General features: G+C 49.4%; 1 protein-coding gene across 1 annotated transcript in view; it reads left to right on the top strand.

Annotated features, from left to right (window-relative positions):
- LOC144106387 (uncharacterized) overlaps nucleotides 1-25,810 on the top strand; it is a 71,573-nt gene that overhangs the window by 41,402 nt on the left and 4,361 nt on the right. The window contains exons 10-16 of the mRNA XM_077639180.1: nucleotides 694-775; nucleotides 1,414-1,569; nucleotides 4,998-5,333; nucleotides 11,182-11,367; nucleotides 14,153-15,721; nucleotides 17,409-17,581; nucleotides 18,908-19,044. Coding sequence (XP_077495306.1) covers nucleotides 694-775; nucleotides 1,414-1,569; nucleotides 4,998-5,333; nucleotides 11,182-11,367; nucleotides 14,153-15,721; nucleotides 17,409-17,581; nucleotides 18,908-19,044 — 2,639 coding nt within the window. The remainder of the gene's footprint in view (nucleotides 1-693; nucleotides 776-1,413; nucleotides 1,570-4,997; nucleotides 5,334-11,181; nucleotides 11,368-14,152; nucleotides 15,722-17,408; nucleotides 17,582-18,907; nucleotides 19,045-25,810) is intronic.

Here is a 25,810-nt window from a genome sequence, read left to right as displayed (position 1 = left end):
TTGCTCAATGCATACACTTTTGGTTGCACCAATACCAGACGCACTTGCTGGCCACGTCGAATTTCCTACAAGCCGCATGCTTGCCGCGTTCGAGAGCAAACTCCGAGCCGTGTAGCTATTTAAGGGGCTAGCCCACGTGCTAAAATTGCAACGCTCGGTGCCAGCACACGAAAGCCACAACTACGGTGAATGACACAACTCTCGTGTTTTTGATGACCACAAGAGGCTGGAGCTAGTGATACTGATGGTAATATGTATAGCGGGAGCTCACAGCGGAGGAAAAAGTCGGCTATGATGATCGTGATCCGTGGCCTTGGGCGCCCTCTGTGGGCAACACCTGAAACTCCTGTGCGCATATGAGGCCTCCGCGGTGAAGCGCACCGTTGCTCACAGCTGGAGCTGATCGCGGAAAGTTTGGGGGCTGCTCTTACACAAATCACTTTTTTTTATATATATTTCCTTCTGTACACGGGTGCGGCCCTTACATGCGTTTATAGATATGTGGCATTTTAGAATTCAACGAATTTATCCGTTGTTCGTACAGGTTTTATTAGCTTAGAACATGGGCTTTTTTCAAAGCTTCTTAACACGTTGGCCAAACTATGGTAAGGTATATGCCAGTTTTCACTTTCTGGGAAGCACTTTACGTAAAACCTAGAGTAACATGGTTCTGTTTCCTTCTTGGTTGTGCAGGTGTTTGAGTTTTCCAAGCCATGGGGCCCAAACGGTGAGAAGGAACAGGAGCCTAACGACAAGGCTCTGCCAAATGACTCGGGTGAGGCCCTTTACCACACTTGGACATACAGTAAAACCTCGTTAAGGGGGATGAGGGTCTTGAAAACTATAAAATTTTTCGTCATATCTTGCTGAAACTTGGCATGTAGTTATTTTTCTGAATGCTTATTCGGAACCTACACTCAGAATTTAGATATCTCATCTGGAACTGAAGATATGGCAAAATAATATATCCCAAATAAATCCTTTCTGACGGGCCATTATAGTAATTTCTTAATTAAAAAAGCTAGTTTTAAAAATATGCAGTCATTTCTGAAGGTTTGCTGCACATCCTAAAGCCAACGAAATGCTTAGAAAGTCATTATATAGCTCATGAATGAATAACGATCTCATTTTCCTGTTTTTCTACATGAAAGTAAAATGCTCAGAGATTAGAAAACATTGAAAAATTGCAAAAATTTTCCAATTTTTCGACCCGCATCTCTCCTTAAGGCCAAGCATGCAGTTCTTGTGTGCTTAGATCTCTTGCGTGTTGCGAGTGCAGTGTTGTTTTATGAACTGAGTGCCGCACTGCATTCCCCAACAGACGCTGCATATTTTGGCTTCACCCTGCCAGTGTCATGAATTAGACGTGTCTGTGGAGAACTGTGCCGCCTGGCGTGTACTGTTTTTATTCAGCCCAGGGGCTTGCAAAGGCGAAAGACGTTAATACCAAGATGGATCCTCCAGCTCAGGCCAGCTGTGTCAAAGCTGAGGGCATGAAAGTCAAGGATAGTAAAGAGGATGAGACTTGCACGGAAAAAGATGAGAAGATTGACAACAGTACTGCAAAAGGTGTGTGATTGTGTGATCTTTCTCTGTGAAGCTGTGATGGGCTGCTTACAGCTTGAGCGAAGTGTTAAAATGACAGGTTCCTGGCAATGTTTTTTTTTTTTTTACAGAAGGGTGTTTATATGGCTCTTGTGCTGTCTCAGCCCTGTATTTATACAGCAATCTCTCGTTATAACGAAATCACTTACTCGAAATATCGCTTCATTCGAAATTTCTTCTGGTCCCGACCGAGGCGCATGCATTTTAAGCCGCATTACCCGAAACGCATGAAGGGCTTGACCCGCTTAGAGTGAACTGGCAAATGGAGGCATCGCCGCCGCCGAGCGGGTGACCATTTTGCGTATGCAGTGTCAAATTAATACCGCCGACGAATTAGTCTCATGCAGGCACAGGACAGGCCACAAAAGTACCAAACCTACGACTGATGACCTGCCTAGTAACGGGTACCAAGCGAGTGCCCAGCTGCTTACAGCAGAGCGAACGGAAGCTGTCAAATTCAATGGTGCAGCGGGCCCGAATCGGTCACAATCACATTGCTGGTGTCCGTCGTGGTAGAGTCCACACAAAAATAAAGTTTTTCTGACGCTTTGTGATGCCAGAAACCCGCGATCTCTTTGGGTGTCGAAAATTGTCCAAAAGACTGCGGGCAGACGTTGCTGTAGCATTTTATGGGGTGCACTTGATGAGCAAAATTTTACTGCTCTAAAGAGCACTTCTGGCACTGAAACGTGCCAAAAAGCACAAAATAAGTGTCCAGTCGCCACTTGCCAGTCATGAGCGAGCCGAGCTTTCGGCAACGACGTCGATTACGCACGCACCGGGCAACGAACTGAGCTGCTCTGCTCCCTGTCTGCCGTAGTCTTTGCTAAGCCTAATTGTTTCACATCGGCCAAAGCAGACGAAACTCGAAAGCGCACTAACAACGTCATTCCTGAGAATTTTCGTTTCGAACAAGAAGGCGATCTGCAGGTCGCACTTGCAAGTGGGAACGACGACGTTTCCGAGCTGCTGCCTGGTCGCATGCCTTTTGCCATGTTCGACGCAAGGAGCTACGTTAGCAAATTCGGGAAGACGACTTTGGGGAAGCCGGTCTAAAAATTTGCTTGCCGATAACTTGCCGAAAGCACAAAAAATCCGAGCGTCGCCAGCGGCGAGTCAGGCTGTCCACATGGCAGGTCAGTGCAACCATGGTGTTTCCCTGGCGATTTTCTCAAGCCAGTCATGCTTGATTCGCGCCATCTGACTAGACGAACGGTCTAAATGCGTGGTAGGGTCATTGCAATTTTCTTCCTAGACTCGTCGATGCGAGTACGCTGACACTCGAACCGTAAAATTAGCACAGTGTCGTCGACATCTGTGCGCCGAAAAACTCTCATCTTGAAATCTTCACAGCTGTACACATCGGGAAAAAAAACTGCCCAGTAATCATACAAAGCCCTTACTGCAAAACCGTTCAGTTTTCACAATCGCGCTGCGCATCGACAATGAGCGGCTAATTGTTTTTTGAGCACTACAGACACAACCTCAGACTCGAGCGACGGCATTTGCGGCGCTTTAATTCCAGCGCAATACTCTTGTAGTCTTCTGTGACCCACGCCCCCCCACCCCCCATAAAAGCGGCCACTGCTTACGTGATTCGAAATACCCCGAAGGTTGAATGCATGGGCGACGACCACGGCCTCGTGGAATGCTTGGTCAGATAAGAGCAGGGGTTGCAGGCGCCCGTTAAGAACTTGAAACAGCCAAAGCTCACTGCCTTTTTTGCACCTGAATAAGTTTTGCTACTCTGAATACATAGTATTTTGATTTCCTCGCAGTTGCGGCGCAATTAAAACTCGACTGCTTTAAATTTTATTGGGTAGGCGCTTATATCTCATTACCACTTGTAACAAATTTTTTCGCCGTCCTGCTGACTTCGTTATAACGAGGGATTACTGTAGCTTTGTGCTGCCTGCGTTCCATATCTCATGTGATTGAGCTTTGTATGCAGAAGATTTTGAGCTATTAAAGCTTTTCTTGCTCTATTGGAATCGCAGAGCGTGTTTGATTTACCGTATTTACCCGAATGTAAGGCGAGTTTTTTCCCGGTTTTTTTCCCCTTGAAGTCTACCCTCACGTTATAATCGAATACCGCACTTCGATTGGCCTAGAGCAGTCAGCTTTGTTTCGGTTTCCGCATTTTTGCGGTCTTATGCTGGCAGCATGGGTACCACGGAAGCCAAATCCTCATCCATTCAAAGTCAAAGCGTCGGTGCAGTGCTCTCTGTCATTTTTTTTTGTGTGTGTGTTCGTTGCGTCCTCGCGCTTAACGCGTCGTCACGTCGCGTTCTTGTGGCGATTTAAGAGAAAAGCGATCCTGTTAGCTGAAGAGGTCGGGAATTGTGCGGCAGCTCGAAGACTTGACCTCAACGAGTCAACCATCCGCGGATGGCGGCTGCAGCGGGAGGTGCTTTGTAAATGTGTGCCCGACCGCAAAGGATTCCGTAAGGCTCGCCACGGCCATCACGTCGAGCTGGAGGGAAAAGTGGCGGACTTTATTATCGAGCAGCGCAACCATCTCATGGGGGTCAGTGTCGAGCTGATCCATTGGAAAGTTAGACGCATTGCTCGGGAGATGGGAAGTTCAGAGCATCTCGTGGGTGGGCCCAAACATTCATGAAGAGGAATGGGTCCTCTGCAGTGAACAATATCGATACAACAGAAGTTACCGGGAGACTTCGATAACGAAAAGGGGGACTCCGAAAGCGGGGAAGATGCACAAATATGTTGGCCACGATGTCCATTAAAGGTACTTTGTTTAGCGTCCTTAAGCCTCGCATTACATTCGTAGTCGCGTTGCATTCGAGTAAATACGGCACCCCTTCAGCTGCACCTCGAAAAAACAGTATGCCCAAACTGATGGCTGACTTGTGCAAGAACTGCTGCTGGTGATCGATAGTTTGCTGCTTATCAACAGCCTTCATCAGCCACCCCACACGGAGAGGGGATGCCGGTTTTGCGCGTTGACATAGCAGCTGCTTCAGGCCAGCTCCAAGAGCGATGCGACGGAGCTGTGCAGAAAAAATGCAACCACGCTGTAGCACGCCTGATATCTCATTTGCCTCTCCTCTATTTATGGTGCAATGCTTTAGTTTCAATTATAAGCAACCCCCCCCCCCCCCCCCCTTCCCCCACTTTGGATTTTCAAATTTTGAAAAATAGGTCGACTTACAATGGTGTAAACATGGTATTTGGATGTCCGTAGCAGTTTCAGAGTGGCAAAGGTGTTTTGTACAGTGTGCTTCATTTGCAGTAGGTTTTTCTTTCTGTGGTCTTCCCAGCTGTGTACCCTACCACCTGTTCTACCAGCCTCCCATTGCATGTAGGACGGTACTTGTTGCTTCCCAGTCAAATAATTATTTATTGCTCCGCTGCCGCTCTCCATGTGCCAGGTGAAGACCTATGGGAGTGCTTCAAGCCACCTGCCGGGAGCTGGTCTTGCTCGATATGCATGGTCAGCAACCAGGCCTCAGCAAGTCGCTGCCAAGCCTGTGAAGAGCCACGGCCCGCCACTAGTGTTGGTTCCACCGCTGCGGCAACTCCTTCCAGCACGCCTTCGCCGGCGCCAGCTGCACCACTGCCCCTTCCTCCTCCCTCTACTGCAGCCAGCAATGCTTCCCGCTGGGAGTGCAGTGAATGCTGGGTAATGAACGTGCCCGATGCCCAGCGCTGTGCTGCCTGCGAGGCTCCCCGGGCATCTGCCAGTGGCTCGGCTCCTTCTGTGACCAGTGAGGCTTTGTTATTATTATTATTATTATTATTACAGTAAAAGCTCGTTAATTCGAACTTACAGTTAATTCGAACTGACGCCTGGGTCCCGGCACAGCCATGTGTATTTCAATGAAGGAAAACTCCCGATAATTAGAACAACTCTGCACCTGCTGCGGTTAATTCGAACTAGGAGCCACTGGCTGACTCCGCTCCTCATAGATAGAAGTTCACCCATAGCAAGTAAAACGCGCTCCAAATTTACCATAGATGTAAAACAATGGAAAAAAAAAAAATCCGAGTGCATGAGGCTTACAGAGCCCGTGTTCCGGTGCATGCCTTAGCAGGTTTTCGCTTCCAGAGCACTCGCCTGCGCCGCTGTTGCTTCGGTGGCTTCGACGCGAGCCCTTCCAAGTTTTCGTTGTTCCACAGTCGCTGGGTCGTGATCGCGTGGTGTACACAACACAGTATGGCAGTTCGCGCAATGACGGCTTTTGTTGGTGCCGCGAGCTACGTGGACAGCAGTGTGAAGTTGGAGCCCTTGAGTGACGCCGATATACCGTAAAAACCGGAATATAGGTTGAACTTTTTTTCAAAAAACCGTGGTGAAAAGTCGACCCCCGTCTTATATACCGGTCATTGGCGGAAAAAATACGGAAGTCTTGCAACAATGGGTGGCTGAAGTCAGCAGCCTCCATCACCATCGCCATCAGCAGCAGTGCCGCCATTTTGCGTTTCAGTAGATGCAAAGCGGAAGCTAACGGCAATTTACCGTCGCCTTCAAGAAAAACACGATTGAGTACGAGGAAGCTCACGGGAACCTGGCGGCACAGCGCGAATTTGGAGTATCCGAAAAGAGCATTCAGTACTGGCGGAGGCAGAAGTTGCGTATTACAACTTGCTGCAACCAGAAGAAAACATCATTTCGTGGGCAGACCGCAGTGTATCGAGAATAGGAAGGAAACGTTGCGCTGCGAGCAAGATCGCTGCCTGTGACTGCCGAATGCATCCGCGTGAAAGCGGCAGAGATCGCGCGTGCCTCTAGACTCACGAGGGCGCAATTCAAAGGCTCGCCATCCTGGTTGCGGCGATTCATGAAGAGGAGGGCTTTGCTCTACGGCGCCGTACTTGCCTGTGCCAGAAACAAACACGCGGGCCGATTGGTGCGCGATATTGTTAAAAAATTTGCCGGGTGTACATACAAGCAGCATTTAAATGAAATTAAATACTGTCACCATTGTGCAACCTCTCGAGTCGCATTTGTTTCAAAGTAAGGATGTCTTACGGTACTTTTCCCATTGAAAAAGATCTTTTTCATTTTTAGAATTGGTTAGTTAGGGGGTCGACCTATATTCCGGTCCGACCTATAGTCCGGTTTTTACGGTAATTGAGGCTGCATGCTCCCAGCAGACGTCGCAGGGCTCACGTGTGGTGAGAACAGCCGACAGTGATTAGTCCGACGGCGGCGACGAGACTATGCCACCGCCAAGTGCACGTGAAGTAGCGTCGGCGCTCTAGGTTGCAGCATGCCTCTTCTCTGTCAATGAGAACTCCGGCGTTGCACAGGAGCTTTGGCCAAGCTGCTAATGGTGCTGATGGAGTCTTGGCAGAAGAAACACAAGCAAACGCACTTCGCTGATTACTTTTAATCTTGACAACCCTTCCCCGTAAATAAACATGTTTTGAGATTCACCTTGGGGGTGTCATGTGCTCCGACAGCTGCACGAAACAAAGGGCCCTGGATTTTTAGTTTTCTCGAAAAGGTCCCCAAGATAAGAGCGTAGAAGAAGCTGGTTATGAGAGGCAGCTGAAGAAGTGAAGTCCTGTTCAGCACATTTAGCAGTCCTGTCCCTATTGGTCAGTGTCCATTGCAAAATGGTCTGAAGCGCTGAAATGCCTTTTACGCGCCGCTCAGCTTTCAGGCAACCTTTTAAATAGCCAGCTAGGAGGTGGTCGGATATACCTTCATGCTGCTTTGTCAAGCCGTCTTTGCAGAGATTTCTGCCCGACGTAAGGTCTTGGGTGAACAACTGTGCGACATTTTATTGTCGTATTCAGCAATCCGCAATGTGGATGCTTGATGCACGTATTCACTCCTGAGACCTCATGCTGCAATAGTAGCGGTAGTGCTTTATCAATTTCATGGAATGACAAACAATGGCTGTAAATTTGTGAACACATAGGATAATTCCTGACGATTTGTTGCACATTGGTCTTTGTGCACACGTGATTTGCCATTTTAGCAACTTGTCTTTTAGTCGGAATGTCACTCCAGCTTTATCAACATTTCCTAAAATAAAAAAAAAAATGGTAGGGTTTTAATGCAGTTAAACCCAGTAGACGTGTGAAAGCATGTGTTTAGCCTGGTTGGCTCGTGGTTTTGCTTTGCTGGCTCGTTGGTACGTCTGGCGACGATGTTATGCTCAGATTAAACTCTGATCGAGGTTAAGCTGATCTGATCTGTTCGCGCCGCAGATAGAAGACAATGAAGATGACGGTGTGCAATGAACAGCGCGAGAGTGCGTTGAAAGTAAGAACTTCAATCGGGGAATGAGCGGCATTTATTCTGCGTTCAGTAGTCACTCGCTGCGTATTCAGACTCCAAGCTGGTGCTGTGCTCTGGTGCAAGCTCATCCTACAAGAAGCCGCACAGCATGTCCACTGTCGACGCATAGCCGTTGTTCCGCACTTCCATCACATAGCAGAGCAGCTCTTCTTCCAGTTCGGGAAACTTACACTGCATGCCTCGGAAAGCGCGCTTTTTGCAGCATGTGTTCCTCAATGCATCCTGTTGGTTGCACCATCTTCGGACTTACTTCTCGGCCAAGTCGAATTTTCTGCCCGCCGCATGCTTGCCATGTTCAACAGCAAACTCCCAGCCGTGTAGCTATTAAGGTGCTTGCCCATCGTGCTAAAACTGCAATGCACGTTAAAGCCACAAATGCGGTGCACTAGAACACTGCCACAACTCTCATGCCTTTGACAGCCACAAAATCTGGAGCTGGTGATACTGATACCGATATGGAAGTGGGAGCTCGCAGCGGAGGAAAAAGTTGACAATGATGATAATGAGCCGCGGCCTTGGGTGCATCCGTGGGCGGCAACTGGAAGCTCCTGTCGCCTCCACAATCAAGCGCACTGTTGCTCGCAGCCGGAGCTGATTACGGAGACCACGGCACGTGCATTTCGAAGTCTGTTGCTGTGTGGGTTGTGGAAAGTTTGGGTGCAGCTCTTACATGGATGTTGTAACATGCAACACGAAGGAGAACCTTCGGAGCAGAGACTGAAAACTGCGGTGGTCTCCAAGTGGTCCAAGCGCGCGAGCGAGAGAGAACCAATTTCCTTCCTTCTTCGAATGCAGGCGCTTCTACTTCTTCTACAGTGGCACGTATCATTGCCCCCGTCTTCTGCAGCATCGGCACTATCTGATGAGGAGAGAAAAGTCAACGAAAACACAGCTGCAGTTAACCGCTGTTCAGTCAGGTAGTCTGTTGTGGTAAGGCTTCATGCGAACAATGCGCACGACTTCAGTACGGTGCAACCAGCATGATGAGCAAGCTACTTGGGCTGGAGTAATTGCATACGTCCCATCACTGATATGGCGCACTACTTCGTAAGGGCCGAAGTATCTGCGCAGCAACTTTTCAGAAAGCCCACGGCGACGAACAGGTGTCCAAACCCACACCAAGTCGCCAGGCGTGTAACTGACGAAGCGGCGTCCGAGGTTGTACCTAGCGGCGTCGGTCTCCTGTTGACAGTTAATTCGCAGGCGTGCCAATTGCCGCACTTCCTCAGTACACTGAGTGAAGCTGTCTACGTCGAAGTCAGCATCAGAGTTGCAGTAGAGGTCAACAGGCAACATAGCATCCAACGGAGTGGTCACTTGCCGACTGAAGACAAGCTGAAAGGGGGTCAGTTGGGTTATCTCCTGCAGGGCGGTGTTGTACGCAAACGTTGCATACGGCAGAATGGTGTCCCAAGTTCGATGCTCGACGTCAACATACATAGAAAGCATGTCAGCTAGTGTGCGGTTGAGTCGCTCTACCAACCTGTATATCTGTGGGTGATAGGCCATAGCACGTCGATGGCTGATGTGCTTCAAGTCATCACGGACTGGGTTAAGGCAGTGAAAGCAGTCCCCTGGTCAGTAACAACAACGGGGGGGGCTCCGTGATGCAGAACAATGTTCTGGACGAAGAACTGTGCCACTTCAGCAGCAGTGCCTTTGTCTAGGGACGTGGTCTCAGCGTACCGGGTCGGGTAGTAGGTCACAACAATGATCCAGTGCTTTCCAGACGGACACATCGGAAAGGGACCAAAAAGCTCATGAGAATGCATTCCAGTACTTGTTTCTGGCATATAACTGGCCAATTAGTTTATTTCCTTTGCCATTAGGGCTGCGTGAATTTAATTCTCAGAATCATCCGCCACAAACGTGTAGTAGCGCCTAGCTTGCAATAACGAGCTAGATATGACTGCTTCAGGTTCTGCCTACACGTCGGGGCGCAATGACCGCTCATTCTAGTGCCCATTCGATAATTCGAACTTCACTTAATTCAAACAATTTTTCAGTCCCCTTTGAGTTGAAACTAACCAGCTTTTACTGTAATTAGAATCAGCACGCAAAAATACTTGTTTCTTGAAGATTTTGTCATTGTGACTTCGGTAATAAAAAATTCTAAAAACGATTACAATAGTCCCTAATGCAAAATTTGTGCGCAACTCTGTAGGTGTTTTGTTTGATCGCAGTATGTTGAGGCAAAGAATTTGATACGTGTATGTATGTACAGTTACAAATCACTCTTTATTTTCCGCACGCACTCTTTCTTCAAGTCGCACTCCTCTCCCAGTTTTGTGGTCAGAGAAATGAACGGAGGTATGTTCAACCTGCTGCACTAATGCCTCGTTCATAAGCAGACAGTTTATACTAGGAAGACAACGCTATAAGTGGCGCAGCCTACGCAGGCAGTCTATCGCATGCAGCACTTTTCACAGCACCTCCCATCAACAGAATGGAGCATGGCGTGACTGCGAGGAGGCAGTGCGTGGGTGCGCATGCCGCAGCATGCCGCCCATATCCACAGGCAGTGGTGGTGGACGACAGCACTTGTGGCGCACCACTTTGGCACTGTCTATGAGCGAGCAGTGGTAATTTCATTCGCGCTCTCCTCTTCTTCCCCTCGCGCTCAATTACACCGACGGCGACGCAACTCAACCCACGAATGGGCGCATATGAGCTGCGCTCTAAAGTTCTTTTAAAACTGTTTCCTACCTTTAACAGCAAAGGTAGAATGGGAGAGTAAATTGAATGCTTATTCACAAGGTATTCAAATGTTTGCATGTCTCTTATATACAAGATGGTTGCTAATTTCGAAACCTCAAGGCAAGAAAGTTTCTTCGGATGCTCCCTACCATTGCACCACCAGATATTGCCATTTTATTATTTTTTACGCGATAGTGTGAACACTGTCGTTCTGCATAAAATGCGACGACAGCAGCATAGTGAGCACTAAGGCAGGTGTCCCACTTGCCTCTTAGGTCACTTGACCTTGTGGTGTCATCACAGCCTGCCCACCATGGCAGGTGGAAATTAAATGGTGGCTGTGTTTCAAATGGTTGTTTATCAGGGAGTGGTGCATTGCTGTACTGCATCACTGTGCCAGGAGTGGTATGAGAACGCCCGCTTATTTATGAATGTAAAGTAGAGGATGACCAATTCTGCATACATGGGTGTTGCATCATACTGCTAAAGTGGAGCTTAAGTGTCTCCTCCAGACTTTTTTATTTTTTGTTAGAAGTAAGAATTTAGTTTGCGCCTTTCTGGCATCTCCATGAACCCTGAATTCTCATTTCCGTCTCTGCCACCAGCCAGTGCCACTGCTGCTGCTGCTGCTGCTACTACTACTACCACCACTGCTGCAGCTGGTGCTGCCACAGCTTCTCTTTGGGAGTGTGACACATGCTTGGTGCGAAACTTGCCCAACGCCGTGCGCTGCATCGCCTGCGAGACTCCCCGGGCATGTGCAGGTGGCGGCGACGCTCCTTCTGCAGCTGGTGAGCTTTCAGGGACTCTCTGCAGGCCTTTGGGCTGGGTTACAAATGCCTCTGTGTTCATGCATGACTGAATGGACTCTCCTCATGGGCCAGGAATCTGGACCTTGTTCCAACTTGCCGATTGGTTGAACCAGCGACACATAGTGTGGCTTTGTAACATAGCATTCTATAACAACTGTTTGCAAAGGTAAAAATGGCAAAAGCATTAATTAGTTCATGTAGCTGCACATAGAGGGCGCCACAAATCTGTCACGCTGTGAATGGTGTAAGCCCTAGTTTGCACTGCTGTGCGCTGCTGTGCTCACAATTTTCTTTTCTCACTCCTCCCTTGTGTTGTGTGAGCGCTGACTAAGACACAGAAACGGGAAAGAATGTTGAGTCACCAACTCACCCAAGCTTCTACATTGGACTGCTTGGTGATTTCAGTGGGCAAACTGCTTGCCCTGTCTGCCCACTGACGTCATCTGGTAGGGGACACACAGTATGTGAGATGTCTGCCTAATCAGTTGCAAGTTACTGTGAGAAGCGAATTTTAAAAATTATTTCTAAATTATAGGGTCTATGCTGAGCTTCAAATTTGGCTCAAATATACACAGAGACTACCTCTACAGATCTGTTGCACTAGAATACAGTAGAACCCCGCTGTTACGTTCCTCACTGCTGCGTTTTCCAGGCTGTTACGTCGTTTTTGTCCGGTCCCAGCATAGCTCCCATAGGATCCAATGTATTGGGTACCCCGCTGTTACGTTGTAGCTGTGAAAACGTTCCCGCATGATACGTCGCAACCTGGCACCCCGAACCCGGCCGGGCAACGCGCACCAATCGCCATTTTGACGAGTCTTAGCCAGGCTTGGCTACGGAATTGGCTACAAGACCATGGCCTCCAAGATCACCCCCCCTGCACGCGCGTGGGTAATCTCGGAGGCCATAAAAAGCCGCACCCGAGTTGGAGAGATTGCCATTAGATGGCCACTGCCTCGTCAGCCGAAACCCGTGGGCCCGCAGCAATCCAGTCTTTTTTGTTTATGCGGTTCAACCCATCCGAGTCGTTCGTGTCCTTCCGTCAACAGCTACGCTCCCTACGCCTCGTCAGGCCTCGCTAATCTAGTCTTGCTTGGTTGTGCGGTTCAACCCATCCGAGTCGTCCGTGTCCTCCCGTCAACACTTACGCTGCCTACGCCTCGTCGGGCCTCGCTAACACCGCGAGCGATTTGTCGTCCTTTGATGGCGTCGCGCAAGCGCAAGGCGCTTTCCCTCGAGGAAAAGCTGGATGTTCTCAACGCAGTCGACAGGCAGTCAGCGCGGAAAAGAGTCGACATCGCCAAGGATCTTGGTCTGCCACCCTCGACGCTTAACAGCATCGTCTCGAAGCGTGCCGAGATACAAGGGAATGCCGCTTCATCGTGGACTGCAGTGAGCGTGTCAACTGCACAGCACTGCTTCGCGCGGTGTGGCTTTCGCATGGACGGCGGAGAGGAAACTGCCATGGAAGCTGAAGAGACGGAAGCAGCCTCTCATGATCAAGAGCTGAGTGAAGCTTTGAATGCGCTGGGTGCCACGGGAGTCACGTATGACGACTACGTCGCCGTGGATGCTGCTGTCATGACGTCCGAGTGTCAGAGTATCGCCGAGATCGTTGCAGACTCGGTCGCGAGTGAAGCCTCAGACTGTGATGACGACGAGGAGCACGAGCCGCATGATTCCGGGGAGTTGGCGGACCCGAGCTTTGGAGAAGCCGTCGCGGCTCTGGACCTCCTCCGCAGGTGCGTCGCACCTCAAAGCGATGCTGAGAGCAGTGCGGCTTTCCAGGCCATCGAGAAACGCGTGGTGTTTTCGAGCGAGTGGAAAAAACGGCAATCGACCATTCTCGATTTTTTTAAGACCTAAGCTCACTTGATGTCGAAATAAATTGTTTCAAGGCAAAGCTGCACTGTTTTCATTAATTTTCGGACCTTTCCTCACTGTTGCATTTTCCCGGCTGTTACATTTTTTTTTTGCGGTCCGGTGAAAAACGTATGAACGGGGTTCCACTGTATACCCATCGAAATCATTTCCGGGTCTCTTTAAACGACGACCCCTTTCACACGGTCTGAACCCATAAGCGGCAGCGGCTGGCCCCTTTGGAGAGAGCACTAATGGTAATGCATACTCTGCCTCATCAGTCGAATTGATCATGATCTCACATGGCTCATCTTATCTGAATTCATTGTAGCAAATTTATTTTAATGGGAGCTTACTCTAGTTGTACACCAGTACTATCTGGTGTTTCAAGCTCACTTCTGAGTGAATTTGTTTTCAGAAATGAAATAAAAGCTTGTAACTCTCAGCACCGAGGTGTCGTGTCGAGCGGAGGTGTTTTATTATCTGTTCGAAGTGGTCTGCACTCTGTCATTTGCCCTCAGCAGCAGAGTCATTGCAGGTCAGCATGACACGTGTGTGCTTTTTGACAGAGGAAGAAATTGATGAACATATTATAGAAATACCACTCTGATGTGGATGCAGTGATTAATCGTATGATCTTGCTGGCAGTGTGATGTCATCCAAATTAAGAGAAAAAGCTGAATAAAAATAGTGCCTGGGCAGGATTTGTGCAAAAGTTGAGAAATGATCCATATGTGAAAGGATTAGCACATATATTGGCCCACAGTAGACTTCTTAGGTGAGGGACAAATGTCACGAGAGTGTCAACTTGGCCCACTTCATGAAAGGAGGGGTGCTACATTTGCATTTATAGTCGCACATTCGCTGTGGCAGTTTTGCTGATCTCATTTTTTCTCACATGCAGCAACAGCGGCAGCGGCAGCCTTCAGCTTCACGCTGTCTGCCTCCTCCGGCTCTGGTGGTTTTGGTGGGGTGTCCCTCTCGACAACTGATACAGCGGTCAAGCCGTTTAAATTCGGCATACCTACTTCAGGCTCAACAAAGCCAGCAGATGCAGCTGCATCTACGGAAAGCCCAGTGAAACCATTCAGCTTTGGCACTACTACTGAAGTAGCATCGAAGACCTTCAAGCTTGGCTCATCCACTGAGCAGTCATCGAAAACATTCACCTTTGGCTCTTCTACTGAAGCGCCAGCAAAGACCTTGAAGTTTGGCTCTGCCACGGAGGAGTCAAAGGCATTAAAGTTTGGCTCTACCACAGAGGAGCCGTCGGCAAAGGCATTCAAGTTTGGTACATCTGAGGAGCCATCAGCAAAGGCATTCAAGGTTGGTGAAACGGCTCAAGAGCCCACAAAAATGTTCACGTTTGGTGCCAGTTCAGGGGAGCCAGCCAAGGGACTGAAGTTGAGCACAACTGTAGAAGGGCCAGCGAAGTCCTCTGACGTAAGTTCCTCCACAGAGCAACCCGCAAAGGCTCTGAAGTTTGGGTGTGCCGCAGAAGAGCCAGCCAAGTCATCTCAGTCAGGGTCTACGCCTGGAGATGTAGTTTTCGGTTCTGCCGGAGGAGGAGAACATGCGAAGCCTTTCCAGCCGGGCCTTTCCACTTCTGCTGCTGAAGGTGCAGGCAGCAGTGTCAAGCTAGCTCCCACTGCATCTGAGCCAAGCAAAGGATTCAGTTTTGGGCCGGCTGCGAAGGAACCTGCAAAGCCGTTCACATTTGGCTCTGCCCCTCCAGAACCTGCTTTCAAGTTTGGTTCCAGCACAGCAGAGCAAGCAAAGCCCCTGAAGTTCGGCTCCTCCGAGGAACAGCAGACCCACAAGCATGGTGCACCTCCGACAACAGAGCCAGCCAAGCTGTTCCAGTTTGGTGCCCCTGCCAGCGAAGCACCCAAGTTTGGCACACCCGCTGATGCCCCCACCAAGCCTTTCAGTTTTGGTCTCCCTACAACAACAGTGGCAGCACCAGCGACACCAAAGCCTTTCATGTTTGGCGTGACCGAAAAACCTGCCATCTCGGCAACTCCTGCAGCCACAGAACAGTTGCAGGCAAGCAGCCAGGGTGCCAACAGCGGTGGTCAGTTGCCTGGCCTTCTGTCTGGTGCTGCACCCCTTGCTCCGGCCATGCCCGAATCATCCTTGGCAGCGGCACCACAGACGGTGGAGCCACCCAAGCCAGCCTTCCCGCAGGCTTCGCAGTTTGTATTTGGTCAGAAATCTGACAGTGGTGCTGGCACGTTTTCGTTTGGTTCCCAGAGTGCGGCGCCGCCAAACTTTGCCTCGCCTCTCGGGGCGACTCCTTTGCCCTCCTTTGGCACCCTCACAGCAAAGCCCCTGGAGCAGCAGCCCCAGCCTGTGGCACAGCCCACCTTTGGCATTGGCGCAACGGCAACTGTTGCACCCGCATTTGGCACCCTCTCGGCTCCCAAGCCTGCCGTCACCTCTGCTGTGGCCCCAACAGCAACCAGCATGCCAGGTGAACCGACCTTCTTCTGCATGCTGTGCCTCTTGTTCGTTGAGGCCATTGGGTGGGTGGTGCATGCCAATTTGGAACAGGCAATGTACAGTGGCTCCTTGAAGACAAAACTTGGAAGAACTGTAAAGAACTTTTTTGGAGAACTTGAACCACATTTTTAAAGAATAAAAGCTGGAGGGGACACCTAAGCTGCACCTTAAGGGTACGACTCTATAGGTTTATTGGGTTAACGCTCGTATATGTGGAATTGGTCATTGTTGGTTTTACATTCTTAGATCCCTGGGAGTGCAGCAGTTAGGCGATGGCCCTGCGATGGCAGGTGCTGCCATCTGTGAGGCTTGTGCGACTCGTTTCTCCTCGTGGACAACTTCTCGCGACCAGTCATTAATTTAACTGCTGCCTGCCACGGTGGCCAGTTTGCTCACAATCTGGTGGGCAGGTTGTGGTGATGCCACAATGTTACGTCACCAAGTTTGCTCATCTAGGTTGCTTCTGCAGGGATTTTTCGCTCACAAAACCGACGCCGGATTTTCTGTACAACAGCCTTAACGCTTTCATGTTAAAATGCACTAACATTTATGTTTCCTGCTATGATGGCTGGAATGAGTGTCTAGAGTTGTTGCTATTTTCCCGTCAAAACTCCAGTTGGAACTGGTTCCATTGCACTTATATGATATGCATGAGTGATTACCTCATCGAAATTTTTCAGTACCTTCCACTGGGTTATCATATGCAATTACACTAATCCGACCAACTAACTCACCTTAACCCAGAAAGTTAGTTGGCGGATGAAATTAAACCATGTATGCTTAGCGTCCTACATGTAGGACACCGCTTCTTTGCGCAGTGACTGCAAAAGTTTTATCATATAAAAGCGTGCACCTGCTGGTGCAGATTCAAGATGCTCTAAACTTTCCGTATGCAAGGATTGTGCTGTGTGTGTATGTTCTGAAAGATCAGCCAGTCTTCTCTGGACACCATTTTCGGATTCTACCCCACCGTCTACATAGCGATTTTGCAATAAAAGCAAATAACATTTGTGCATTGTCAGAATAAAACCACCATGCATGATGAGAAATGTGATTTTAAAGTTGACGTAAAATGTTTAAAGCTTTACCACATGTAACAGGTCGCAAATTTGCCTAGTATCCTCCTGGTTGGAGATCCAAAAGCTGGTGGTGAGAAAAATATTTCCACAAGGATGATTCTGAATTCTGAAGTGAAATCAACATTTTATATCAAATTATTTTAATTTTTTCAAATGTCTGAAGTTTCAGCATATAGTTTGGGAGGATAGGGTGACCACACCTGGCACAGGGCAAAGTGATTTGCACAAACATGTGGGTGTCCTGTGCCCTCATGGTCGTATTCAGGCAGACGATGATGATGATGATGAATTTCATTGCCGCATGTCACTGGAGGTAGGTAGCTCACAACTCTGTGGGCAGGTTGCCATGGTGGCCAGGTTGTGATGTCACAAGGTCCTGTGACCTCTCTCGACTAAGCGGGGAATTTTGTGGCATAGAAGTCGGAACTTTTTTGTGAGACGACAAGCTAAATGTGAAAATTTCAGACTGGAAAAAAAAAAGTTTAAAAAGCGAAGTTTAAAAGAGGAGTGGTGTGTCATTTGTGCAACTCTTCGTGCGTTCGTGCTATGCAAATGACATGGAGTTTCATGACCCTCTAGGTGGCTTTGGCTGCCAGCCAACAGCCAGCACGGGCTTTGGGCTTCCTGCAGCAGCTCCGCCTACACAGCCGTCATTTGTGTTCCGGCCGCCGCCGGCAACCACCACGCCGGTGACCTTCCAGTTTGGTAGCACTGGTCCAACGGCTGGCGGAGTATTCCGCTTCGGCGCACAGGTGAATGGGCATCCCTTCTCACGCAGCAGGACGCTTTTCACTGCCACTTGTTTTCCTGTGGTCACACTTACATTATGGTCCGAGAACCACTTCAGTGCAGTTATTATGATACGATTATGCACCGGGAGCTTTAGACATGAAAATTAAGATTTTAGGCGGCTAATTGGTGTGCAGAGCATTGTGTCAAATGGTGGTGGTTGGATTCGAAAGCAATTTTTCCACAACAGCTTTAATTGTTACACAGGACTAAACATTCTCCCTTTCCTCGTGTCATGATGTTTTTGCTACTCATGGCATTGAAAGTGCTTTCTAACTGTGTTGTTCCTCTTCATTAAAGCTTCTTTTCGGGCAAGTTGGCGCATATCGATCTCTTCGCACGCAAGTGCTTCCAAAGCACAGGTTGTAAAGGTAGCTGAAGTGCTATCCGATTTACAGTTCCTAAACGGCTGTAATGGCCTGTGCTAAGGCGTTAAATTGACTCAAGCCATCTCATTTGTTCTATCTCCATCGTATATTTTGTACTGCGCGATGTCTGTGCCCGTTAAAGAACCCCAGGTGGTTGCATTTTCCGGAGCCCTTCACTACGGCGTCCCTCATAGCCTGAGCCACTTTGGGACGTTAAATCCCCATAAGAAAGAAGAATCCATTGTACATTTCACCTGCTCCTGCATTCTTCTCAAGATTGTTGATAGTCGCATTAAAGGAGTGGGCACGGCAAACCTTAAGACTGGAGTTGTGCGGATATTATAACGTTCTGGAAATCGAAACAAATAATGCGGTATTCGATTTGGCCTTCAACACGAATAGCAATATTCGGGAACTTTGAATATTTTCAAAGTACTAGGGTGTTTCAAATGAAAAGGTTAAGTGCTATAACTGTTTTTATTGTAACAATGAACAAAAAACCTACATGTCATTTTTCGTAGTCTCCCTTACATTGAATGCACGTATTCCACCGCTTCAGAAGTGCATAGGTACCACAGTAAAATTATTCTTTTGGTCGTGTGCGCGCACGTAGCCGGTTGTGCGCCGCGGTTTTCACCTCTTCGTCACGTCTGAAATGCCTGCCTCTTATTGCTTCTTTGAGTGCACCGAACAGATAAAAGTCACTAGGAGCGAGATTGGTGAATAAAGAGGATGTACCAGACATTGAAATTTAATTTCCTGAATAGTCTCAACTGTCCTACAGGCTGTATGGTGGAGCTCCTGAGCTTGTTTTTCATTTGTTTTGTGTTGTACTAGTGTGTTTCTCTGCACAGATTCCATAATTTTACATGTGTTAAGTTTGTAAACAAGTAATAAACGCCATTTATAAACTTGGTGCAGCCAAGCCAACCTAGCACACCTCTGCAGCAGCAGCCGCAGCAGCAGCAGCCAGCCCAGGAGGCTTTTGGCACCCCGTTTGGCCAGACAGCCCCGATGCAGTTCAGCTTGCCGCAAGCAGCGCCACCCTTCGGCGGCATGTGAGTGACTTTTCCTTCTCAAGGGGACACCGAGCATAGCTCCATACAGTTACAGATGCCAGCTGATTTTTCGGCCTCAGTGGGTCCCGAAAAGAGGTCCGAATAATCAAACAGTCCGAAAAATCTGAACTTAAGAACAGTTTACTGAGATAAAATAATAATAAAAAAATTTGCCTTCTGTCATTTTGTGCCCAAAAGCGGTATTAGCTCCTGTATCGTGTCAGCAGCACACCATGCACTGTTGATAACCGTTTGTGTGGCTGGCAGCTACAGGTCATGCTACAAGCAATGGCCCGAATGGGGTAGCATTTGCACGCTACTGCACCGTTCTACGTGTACATGGTTGTAACTGCTTTGTGAAAGGAACAAGGACTTTCTTCGCCATCCTTGTCCCTTTTGCACAGCAGCTACTTCAGGGTGGTCCAGTCTCAGGGTGAACATGCCAGGATGTGGCCATGCTCTTTGGAGCGCCAGTGCGTCTGACATGATTGTACATTGAAACAGAGTGATGAATGACACGAACAACCCCCCCCCCCCCAGGTTCCTCTTCGCCTGTGCCACTTTGCTTCGATGTGTGGACGTGGCAGACACTCTGGCACTCCAAAGAGCATGGCTACGTGGTGATGCTTTCACTCTTAAGGGTTTCAGTATGATGGGACTTTATTAAAAAGAATTACAAGTGGGCGACCCTGTACATGTTCCCTGCGATTTCGGTAGATGCTCATCATGCAAGACAAGAACAGGGTCCATTTTTATGACAATGCCTGTCGACGACCCCTTATACACATACGCACACCCGCTCCTCTTTTCGTGGGCGGTGCCGTCTCAGCCGCGCAGACCCTTTTGTTGCGTCGGTATCGGCATAATCTCGCAATGGCTGTGTTCCTTGGACTGTTGTCGCAATGCAGGACCATGGTCCATGGAGTCTCAAGAAATATGAGTAGCGTGTGCCATTGCCTTGCGTAACGACAACAGAAATTGCCATGCCTGTCCAAGCCAATCCATCTGCACATTGTGTCCAGATTGGCGCATTCCTTGGCGGTGGTGCCTGCTCGAGACTTACTTTGACCGAAATTAATGATTTGTTACTAATTATGTGCAACAAGCACGCTTTTTACTGTTTTCTAACTTCTTTTCTTCTTTTGTATAATATCCAAAAGTCATTTTCAACTTGTAGCAAAATAACCAGGAAATTGGCTTTTTTTTTTAAGAACTGGTTGTTCCCATTCATATTGCAGAGACTTTACAACCTATGGGGTGCGTGACGGCTCTACAGCAATCTTAAATATGTAAAGCACGCGTTTGGTGGAAGTCTCAGTGGTGCAAGAACGAAATTCTCATTGGTCAATGGTGATGTGTTGTCACAACCACATTACTTTGCATGGGTAACGGCCCTTCATGCGATGGTGTCTACAGATTTTTAGGAACCCGCAATTAAACCGATTAAGCAGTGGTGAATACCCTTTCATCGGTCACACCCTGTGGTGTCATGCTGTCAGGTTAAGGGGATTGATTACCCACGACATAATGAGAATCGGTCAACACCATTGGCTGGAGGGATTCCCAAGTTGTATCCAACTATAGCTGCATGACCTCCGAGATTTGTGTCCAGCTGTAGCTTGCTACTGCAGATCGGAAAGGCTTCGGTAGCTTGCTGTGTTAGCGCTTTTTGCTGAGCGATGGACGACACACCCAGCGGCGGGATACTGAAAATCGGGCACATTGCAGCACCTCCGGCATACTGAATCCGAAACCACGCGGTAGTACATGGAAACAAGCGAATTGGAGCTTTCACTGATGTTGTCCTGATGTTATTTTTAGGCCATATGTAATGAAACTTTAGTCATATTCAATTTCTACAGCTGATTTCAAATCTGACTTCAAGGGAGTGAAAGAAATGCCCGAATTATCTGACTGTCGAATTATGGAGCGGCCTCCTAGAACTGCCAAGAACCATTTGCGTAAAAGCAGTATTTATTTGGTGGAAACATATCCTTTTAAGACGAAAACTGCGCAACAACAGCGATTGCTTGCAGTTCTGCCACGTTCTAATTCGCGCATGCTGTTGGGAGTTGCGGAACGGTAAGGGTCTACATAGCTTCTTCCAATGTTCGAAATGGCAGCGCTGGAGCTTCTTCACGTGTGGCATTGCATGTGAGGAGGCACCATTGCACAAACGGCGAACAGCATGTGATGAGCAGGGAGTTTCTGCGTGCTGGAAGAATGGAAATACTGCGTGGACGAAAGGCGCCAGAGCGGCAAGACGCCTTTGAACAAAAAAAAAAATGGTCAATTTGAGCAGTTAGGCCAAGTGCGAATTAGGTGCGCTAGCAGTTCCGTTTTTCCTTCTGTTCTGGTGCTCACATCCAGTGTTCCCGGGTGGCACAAATGCTGGGAATGGCCGCAATAAGTCATCATCATCATCATCAGCCTTAATACACCCACTGCAGGGCAAAGGCCTCTCCCATGTCTCTCCAATTAACCCTGTCCTTTGCCAGCTGCATCCACCCTTTGCCTGCAAACTTCTTAATCTCATCCGCCCACCTAACCTTCTGCTGCCCCCTGCTACGCTTACTTTCTCTTGGAATCCACTCCGTTACCCTTAAGGACCAGCGGTTATCTTGCCTTCGCATTACATGCCCTGCCCAAGCCCATTTCTTTCTTTTGATTTCGACTAGCACGCTAAAAAAAAAAGAATGGGCAACAAGGCAGTTGTTGTACCCAATTGTGTGCAGCTTGGCTGGCTCGCTTGTATGTGCAGCAGATAGCCGCCATCGCCGCGGGCTGGCAGTGAAGCTCCAAAAATGAAACTACACGACCAGACTCGCTCTCGGCCTATCGACGGGATGCCTGCCAACAGTTGACATGCCTGCATTTGCGTGCACATTAGACGGGTGCAAGAGACAACGTAATATGCAGTTCCGGCCTTTAGTCGAATACCTGTAGCCTGTCGAGCACGTCTCTCAACATGGCACCCTTTCGGGGGCCCATCCGAATTAACCGACATGAGCCCCCACGTCATCCAAATAAATGAGCTTCCAGTGCCATAGACTTGCATGGGCATTTGGGTGGGACTCCGGCAGCAGTCCGAATTAACGATGTTTTATTGCAAGTTATTTCTCAAAATGTTACATATTTACACTCCTTTGTTTGCACGAGATAATAGAAGAGAACCACTCATCAGAAAAACTTAACATGTGGCTAGAAAGTATGATGTACAGGGAAAGCAATGCTCAAAGTAATTTTCAGATTAAGCCAATATTATTTATTTTATAATGTGTTGATGGGACTGGTTAATAGCAATCTAAATTGGAGTGCACCAAAAAATTTGTAGGTGTAAATTGAAAAATACGCTCCCATAATTGTATGCTTTAGTCTTTTAGCAGCGTGTTGCGACACAAAGTATCGCTCTATCTGCTGTGATAGCCTTGTTCCACTGACCCCACCTTTGCGCTAAACTGCTCCAAATTCGCTGCATTTGAATTGGGCGGCATCGTGCGTCGGCAATTTAGGGAGGCTTAACCTTAGTTGTCACCATGAAGGTTCATCAGACCACTTATAACTCTCACACAGCATTCCTCCCTTATGTCTCGCACACTGCCATTTGTTTAAAAAAAAATGAGGATACAGTTCAAGACAAGCCTAGAGCACAAGGATATAGGGGTGCCTCTGAGTCTAATTGTTTTCAAGTTAGGCAAGCACAAGCATGAAAGAAAGCGTGACTGAACTCAGTGTCAAAAATGATGTAGACGTCTTCTTTAGTCTCGAGGATGGTGCACGTACCTGGTACGAAAACCGAGAAGACGCCCTAACATCATGGCACGAGTTCCGCCGACGCCTGCTGGAGACCTACACCAGCACGGATCGTCGAGAACGGGCTGAACGGGCTTTGCAGTCTCGCATTCAGATGCCGAATGAGACTGTAAGCATGTACGTGGAGGATATGACTCGGCTCTTCCGGCGAGCTGACCCAGCCATGCCCGAAGATAAAAAGGTGCGCCATCTCATGCGCGGCGTTAAAGAGCAACTTTTCGCTGGCCTCGTGCGCAGTCCACCTGGGACTGTTGCTGAGTTTCTCTCGGAGGCGGTCACGATGGAGAAGATGCTCTTGCGGCGGTCTACCACCTACGACCGGCCGGTACTCGCCGCTTCACTTACAGAGCCGCTTCCTGCCTTCGGGGCTAACCCTGGTCTTCTCCGCGACCTGATCCGCTCCGTTGTGCGCGAAGAGCTCCAGGCGCTTTTCGGTGCTCCCCTGCCGACGGCCGGCTCTCTCGCTAGCCTGGTCCGCGAAGAGGTTCAAGCCTTGAGACCTTCGTTCCCGTCCGTTGACCCGCCGCCTTTACCAACGGAGTGCCGTCGTCCAACGTACGCTGAAGCCTTGCAACGTCCTGCGCCCTCTTCGGCGCAGTTTCCTCCGTCCAATCAAGGCTCGCTGTTTTCCGCACATCCCGACACGTACTACATCGACAATCGACGATCACCCCAGCGGAAGACGGACCTGTGGCGTGCTCCGGATCGGCGGCGTCTCTGCTTTCACTGCGGGGAACCCGGTCATCTGTATCGCCAGTGCCCGTATCGACAGCTTGGGCTGCAGGGGTTCCCTATCGACATGCCCCGTCCACCAAGAGGTCAACGACCCCGGGAGATCGAGGACTACGTAGCCCAGCAGCGCATGGCGACAATTCCCCAGCGGCAGTCTCGGTCTCCATCACCACGCCGACCTTCGCCACAGCCCCAAAGCTCCTCCTGGATGGCGCAGAGACGGTCGCCAAGTCCCCGCCGGGAAAACTAAAGAGAGCGACCTCAGGGGGCGAGGCCGCTGGCAATCGATACGAACAAGACCCCCCGACAACGCGAACAGCGACCGACCGCGATTTAAAGGCAACGACTGCAGTACCTGAACTCGGAGATCGATTCTCGTTGGATATACCCGTGCTTCTCGATGGCTATAAGGTTAGTGCTTTGGTGGACACTGGCGCTGATTTCTCGATTTTAAGCGGAAAGCTAGCGGCGCTTCTTAAAAAAGTAATGACACCATGGTCCGGCACGCAGATTCGCACGGCTGGCGGACATGTCGTAACTCCGCTTGGCCTGTGCACAGCAAGAGTCCAAATTCGCAGCTCCACATTTGTTGTCAGCTGCCTAGTTCTACCGAACTGCTCCCGTGACTGTATCCTTGGCGTTGATTTTCTCCGAGAGTATGGAGCTATTATTGACCTCCGAAAGCGCACTGTCACATTTTCTACCGAGAAAGCTGATGTTTACTCCGAGGACTGTCCACGCCGCGCCGCCCTTAGAATATCCGCCGAGAGCGTTTGGATTCCGCCACGCGCCAGCGTTTTTGTGAGTGTTCACTGCGACGGACTACGTGAAGGGACAGCGGTCGCAGAGGGCAACCTGTCCCTTTTGCTCACCCACGGCATCTGCTCAGCGCGAGGTCTCATCCATCTCCGCGACGGCTGCTCTGAGCTCCTGGTGACTAACTTCTCTAACGAGCCCTGGCACCTTTTTCGTGCTACTGCCATCGCATTCGCCGACCCCTTAGCGGAGGTTTCTGAATGTTTCGCGTTCGAAGCTGTTAGACCTGTGCGCCCATCCCTCGACATCAGCCCGGACCTTTCGGTGACTCAACAGCGAGAACTACGTGCCCTCCTACTTGAATACTCCTCCTGTTTCGCTTCTTCGTCGAAAGTCCGGCAAACGGCTCTTCTCAAGCACCGCATCATTACGCCCGACGATGCCCGCCCCATCCATCAGCAGCCGTACCGTATCTCACCGAAGGAGCGTGAGGCGATCCAAACGCAGGTGAAGGAGATGCTTTCAGATGGAATCATTCAACCTTCCAGCAGCCCCTGGTCTTCACCTGTCGTGGTGGTGAAGAAAAAGGATGGGACACTCCGCTTCTGCGTGGATTATCGGAAACTGAACAACATCACCAAAAAAGACGTCTACCCGCTGCCTCGTATCGACGACTCGCTCGACAGACTTCGTCGCGCCCAGTACTTCTCCTCCATTGATTTAAAGAGTGGGTACTGGCAGATAGAGGTCGACGAGCGGGACCGCGAAAAAACGGCGTTCGTGACACCCGACGGACTGTACGAATTTAAAGTGCTACCTTTTGGGCTATGTTCAGCGCCGGCAACTTTCCAGCGGATGATGGATACCGTTCTCGCTGGACTAAAATGGCAAACTTGTTTGGTTTATCTCGATGATGTCGTCGTATTTTCCGAAACCTTTGCCGAACACCTTGAACGCCTGAGGACAGTATTAGATGCCCTCCGATCGGCCGACTTAACGCTAAAGCCCGAGAAGTGCCACTTTGGGTACAAAGAGTTGAAGTTTCTCGGTCACCTCGTGAGTGCCGATGGCGTTAAGCCCGACCCCGAGAAAACTGCTGCCGTCGCCAACTTTCCTGTTCCTGCAACAAAGAAAAGTGTGCAACGTTTTTTGGGTCTGTGCGCATATTACCGCCGCTTCATCGCCAACTTTTCAAAGATTGCCGCACCCCTGTACCACCTCACGCGCAATGATACAGTTCGTGTGGGCTGCCGAGCAGCAGGAGGCTTTTGCCGAGCTGCGCAGACGACTGCTAACATCCCCTGTTCTTGCGCACTTTGATGAAGAGGCTGAAACCGAAGTCCACACCGACGCGAGCAACGTCGGCCTCGGCGCCGTACTCGTCCAACACCAAGGTGGCGTGGAAAGGGTCATCGCGTATGCAAGCCGCACGCTTTCTCGCGCTGAAACAAACTATTCGACCACA

This window comes from Amblyomma americanum, chromosome 10 (assembly GCF_052857255.1).
Source record: "Amblyomma americanum isolate KBUSLIRL-KWMA chromosome 10, ASM5285725v1, whole genome shotgun sequence".
Classification (NCBI taxonomy): Eukaryota; Metazoa; Arthropoda; class Arachnida; order Ixodida; family Ixodidae; genus Amblyomma; species Amblyomma americanum.
This window is presented reverse-complemented; position numbering and strand designations above follow the sequence as displayed.